Source organism: Anabrus simplex, chromosome 1 (genome assembly GCF_040414725.1).
Source record: "Anabrus simplex isolate iqAnaSimp1 chromosome 1, ASM4041472v1, whole genome shotgun sequence".
NCBI lineage: Eukaryota > Metazoa > Arthropoda > Insecta > Orthoptera > Tettigoniidae > Anabrus > Anabrus simplex.
Window position 1 is genome coordinate 1,403,827,147 of NC_090265.1, and position 5,591 is coordinate 1,403,832,737.

The window sequence follows — 5,591 nt, forward strand, 5'->3', positions numbered from 1 at the left end:
CAGTTACTGAGTTCTCCTACAAGTCTCTATAGAAGAAGTATGTAAATTTGATTAGCTTTCTATTAATGGCAAAAACATTGTCAACCAACCATTTACTTCTCTCCATTTTTACACTATCGAAGAGATTTTGTAATGTTTGTCCAAAACAAATGTATTTATTGGGTAGATTTAATAAAAAGGTGTACATGACTACTTTTTTAAAATTTGTATTTGTAGATTGCAGTTATCAAATTTATCACTAGTCCGTGATAAGGAGAAAATCTATAATTTCCAACGAGGCGATCACATGTACAACCATAACCTAATATGGGTCACTTGAACATAAGGGTTACTTGAAGTAAGCAATGTGACAGGCAGTGCGAAGAGTTGTCTTGGCTACAAGAGCATTGTGATGTGCAGTCCGTCGCCATGCACTGATAAGGGTAAGAGATCTTATGGTGGGAGGCAGAGTGGGAGGGGACGTGGCTGCCATAAGTAGTGCTGAAGTCCGGCCGGCCCGTCCAGTCTTCAATAGTCTTTCACTATGATCATATTACTATGTAGATAAGTGCGAGTGAGTGCTGTTCAGTGTTTGTTGGAACTTTAAACAGTTTTCGAACCATGCCTACGTGTGCTGAAGAAAGTGTGGCGAAGCTGTGGCGATCACAAACATCTAATGGAGTTGGTAGCCGAGGAAACAGCATGCCTCGAGATATTGACAGCCGGCAAAACAGTTCTCCACCATCACCGTCGTCACCGTCATCTCCACTGTCCACCTCACCTATTTCTGCTTCACCTCTGATGAGTATTCCACCCATGACACCTCATCGTCCCTCCATTCCAGCTCTTTCTCATCGCCATAGTGCCAGCAGCCTTTGCCCGGGTCCTAGTCGCCCATCATCTCCCATAGCACCAGATCCTGAGAAAAGTTTACTTGTTAAGCTTGTTGGGTGGTATCCAGCTCTTCTCATTCGATTTGTACAGCATCTCATTTCAACACTCATTTACCTCGGCTGGAGTCAGCTTCTCCTTGTTGGACCTACTCTGTGGCTATCTATCTGGCTGTGGATCTTCTGGAAGACGATTCAATTGCCTCTCATCTTAATCAAATGGATCTTGATGGTTATGTCCACTCCGGCATCTGAACGTGCCAGGAAAAAGCGAACTGTTCTTATAAGCTGTGGAAGTACGATTCAAGCTCTGCATTTAGCACGTAATTTCTACTCCGCTGGTGCAAGGGTGGTTGTGTGTGAGGTAGAAGGCATGTTTGGCCTCGCCCGCTTCTCAACAGCTGTGAGTAAATTCTACACTGTTCCTAAACCAGTGGGAGATCGTCCCCAGAACTATGTACAAGCACTATGTGATATAGTTCAACGGGAGAAAGTGTGTTATTATATTCCTGTCAGTGCGACAAACACAGCTTATTACGACGCCTTGGCGAAACCTCACCTCGAGCTAATGAACTGTACCTGCTTTTGCCCTGATATGAAAGAAATTTGGATTTTAGATGATATTTTAGAAGTTCTACGCCGTTGCCACGGTGCTGGAATACCAACTCCTCTCTATTATCCGATAACGTCGAGAGATGACATCACCAAATTATATGACAGTGGACTTCTTCGTACAGGACGATATTCTATGACAAGTGCCGGGGCTTCAGGGTGCAGAGACCGAGTTAAAATTAACTTACCTCCCTTTCGTCAAGATTTCCGTATGCCTTATGAAATCAATGAACAGAAGCCTTGGGTGATAGTTCAGGACTTGCCAGGAGACCATTTCCTGACATGCACCACCGTCAAAGAATCTCTGGTAGTAGCAAATGTTACTTGCCGTGTAGACCAGGACAGTGGTGGATTAGTGCCTGTGGAGCATGAAGACATCAACCAGTGGCTCAAGCAGTTCTTCAACAAGCTACGTGTCCTGCGCCAAGTGTCTGGACATGTGAGTTTCAGGTTCGTGGTTTCAGAGGTAAGTGGAACACTTGTGCCTTTAGGATGTCGTGTAGGTGTGGCACTTCCCTACATCTGTCATACCAGTGTGCATCCCCGACTTGTATGGAAACCCTGTCGCCACTTTACCCGACAGGCGTCAGGTCCTCTTGTGCGAGATGCTGGAACGTATTGGATGCATGAAGCAGTGCTCAACACTTTGCGCCATCCTAGCGTGGAGTCTGTAGGTCGCCTCATCGGCACAGTCCTAGACAAGCGAGAAGCTCTGTTCGTCTTTTGGGATCCCCTGCCGTACTGTGCATATTACCACCTACAGCTTCCTTTCAGAAATGTACTGGGCTTTATCCGTGGACAAAATCGACAAAATGGGCGGAATGGATTTCATCGAACAATGGCCGCTCCTGCGCAATAATATAAAACTGTTACAATCGAAGAACAATTTATTGTGTCGTTTTGTGATTACTGCACTGACTTTAAAAATAGTACTCGATATTAATTAAAAGAACACTGATCGAGTTGCCTAATTCCCCGAACGAGGTTAATTTGGACATTATTTACTAAGCGAATTACTTCATCGAACTAGATAGTGATTCATCCAGCAGACTGCCGAGTAATATACGTGACGTATAGTAGCTTAAGATTACGGCATATCACTGTTTGCACCAATTAGGATATCACTTTCATATGTGGACATATATTTATCAAGAGTACATTAGCGTTAGTGTAAATATGTGATTACTCTGAACATTTGATATATGTTCCTCTAAAGCAAATGTTTATAAAAACTAGCAAAACAATCATTTCACATGTATATGTCACGTTAAAAAATGTTCATAATTGAAAAATTATCAAGATGAAACATTTCCCTATCACGTGTTACTCGATTAAGTCACCTTCGTGTGTATGATATTAACTCAATGGACTTCATAAAATATGAACTATTTTAAATCAAAAGAATTCGTTGTTGCGATGAGTTTGTATTGGTTACGAGGGTATTTCTCATTGGTATTGTGTGTTTGTACCTAACTATTGAGAGAAATTAACATCCTCTTGCATTGTTCATATGAACTATAAGCTCGGGGAACTGAAATATTTATAAGTGTGTAATTCTTACAGATTATTTTTTTTAGATCCAATGATCTTTAATGTTACTGTAAATTGTCATGAGGATGAATGTGAATATTTTGTAAATATTTTGTTAATGATGTATTGTATGTATTTATTGACAAATATGGTAACATTTATTCTACTGTTTTTTTATAATTTAACGTTTCATATTATCATTTCATTGATCTTAGCGAAAACATAACATTCGAGAACTCCCAAATGAATTAAAACATCAGTATGCTATATACAATATTTAATATTCTTTTTAATTCCAAAATAATGACAAAGGAAGTGTAAAAAGGTATCGAATGAAATGGGATTTTCTATTCTTCAATTTAAATGTGGCCTTCGGTTTAAGAACTGTGATCGATTTTTTTTATTCAGCCTTAAATAATACAAGAGAGTGAAAACGTAACATGTATTTATTGCGGCATGTTCTACAGATCCTTTAAATAATTACCTGTGCTGTTTAAAATAACAGTAATATATTTCATTTGATAAATATCAATTGTAAAATGTAATGCATGTATCTTAGTTGTATCGACTTGACAAAAGATACAGCTGTCTCTCTCTATATATGAGTATAAAACTACGTGCTGCTTGTATCTTGGAGTGGATAACCCTTGATCTTTAAGTCAGTAATAACCGCTCGTCCTCATTAAATTGTCATGTGCTCCTTTTTTTATACTCTAAATGTTATGAAACATCCTAGAACAGCATATTTTATCACTAATGAATCAGCTAATGTCTTCTTTAAAAAATAAGAAAATGAACTTTTTTATACATTAGATAAAGAGAGAATTTAAAATTCAATGAGAGCATCAATATATGCATAGTCTTCGTGTGGTGTCTTGAAAATCTTGAAGGGTAGATAATAGAGACTACTCTCCTCTCCCTGCCTGCTGTCATTTCTTGATGGTTACAGTACATTTGCACCCATCTCTTGGCACAGGCCAGAGCAAAGTGTAGCTTCCACTGAAGTCCCAGTCTCATCCATGGCTGTGACAATATGGAAGCTGCTGGGGTATGGGTGGTGCTGATTAATGACATTCAGAGTACAACCAGTGTGTCTGAGTGTCATGAAAGGTGTTGCTCATAGGGTTAGTTGTGCTACAATAGCACTGTCTGGCCCAGCCTCTGGGCTGATGACCTAACAGGCAGACAGACAGACAGACAGACAGACAGACAGACAGACAGACAGACAGACAGACAGACTCTCCCTGCCGCTTCTCTCAAACCCTGGCGAAAACACATTGAAAGTACGCAGACTATAATATATAAATTTTCATAAACTACATTCTTGTTATATTATTACATTTGATATGTTTGTTATCGCTTCAACTGTAGGACAAACATTATGATGGCAAACTACCTCACTTCTCATCTTGCCTAGTACGCCTCATTTTGGTACTGCCATTGGTTTTTGTGGTTTCCTTATAACCGCATAGCCTTTGGTGATGCTATTTGAGGATCCGACCAGCCTCTGGGCTGATGACCTAACAGACAGACAGACAGACAGACAGACAGACAGACAGACAGACAGACAGACAGACAGACAGACAGACAGACAGACAGACAGACAGACAGACAGACAGACAGACAGACAGACAGACAGACAGACAGACAGACTCTCCCTGCCGTTTCTCTCAAACCCTGGCGAAAACACATTGAAAGTACGCAGACTATAATATATAATTTTTCATAAACTACATTCTTGTTATATTATTACATTTGATATATTTGTTATCGCTTCAACTGTAGGACAAACATTATGATACGTACTTTTCATTGTTTGTTCATCGGAAAAGATTCAAAACACTTCTTTCCTGAAAAATGTTTAACTCTGAACCTCTTCTAGCTTTAATTGTAATTTATTTTCATTTAAATCACATTAGAAAATAGACTAGCAACATATGAAGAAATTCAAGAGGAAGAGAAGGTAGCCATAACAAGCAGAAACATATTCAATCTAACCGGAGCTTATGTAAGTATAATCTATATTATTTCCTTCCTGAATTACAAACTTTCGCAATACGAAGAAAGACAATGTTGTATTGGTTCTCGCTTATTCATAAGACATTAATGCAGTCTACAGATACGAGTTCCTTATCAATCCACATCATATAACTAATACAGAGAATTGATGTTGAGATAATACTGTCGCTAGCTGAATAAAAGATAATTTTAAAAGTGTAAATTCTTAACAGTCCTTAAAGTATTCATTGCGATTAAGTAAGAAAACAAAGCAAATAATTTATATCCAGAACTGCAAATGTAAATTAATAATTTTGTAGTCAAAGTTGAAGTGAAGCTTTAAAATATATTTTCTGGGTTCTGAAAATGTTTTATGATGGACCTCGGAAGAAATACATCTATACCGGGTAGTCTAATAAAACAAACCCCATTACGCAACAGCCCCGAAGGATCAGTGCCTACCACTCGACCGCTGCTCATCCCGAAGACCTGCAGATACGAGCTGTCGCGGGGTCGGCACGACGCATCCTTTAGGCGATTATCCTTACCTTTCTAGACCGGGCCCGCTATTACACCATCAGA

General features: G+C 39.3%; 1 protein-coding gene across 1 annotated transcript; it reads left to right on the forward strand.

The window, feature by feature from the left end:
• The first annotated feature begins 516 nt into the window (after window positions 1-516).
• Window positions 517-3,287, forward strand: LOC136878989 (uncharacterized). Its single transcript, XM_067152658.2, has one exon. The coding sequence runs from the start codon at window positions 601-603 to the stop codon at window positions 2,338-2,340; it is 1,740 nt and encodes a 579-aa protein (XP_067008759.2). The 5' UTR covers window positions 517-600; the 3' UTR covers window positions 2,341-3,287.
• The last annotated feature ends 2,304 nt before the right edge of the window (window positions 3,288-5,591 follow it).

What these genes read in the sequence shown, in the direction of transcription:
- LOC136878989 (XM_067152658.2), top strand. Translation starts at nt 601, where the DNA reads ATGCCTACGTGTGCTGAAGAAAGTGTGGCGAAGCTGTGGCGATCACAA.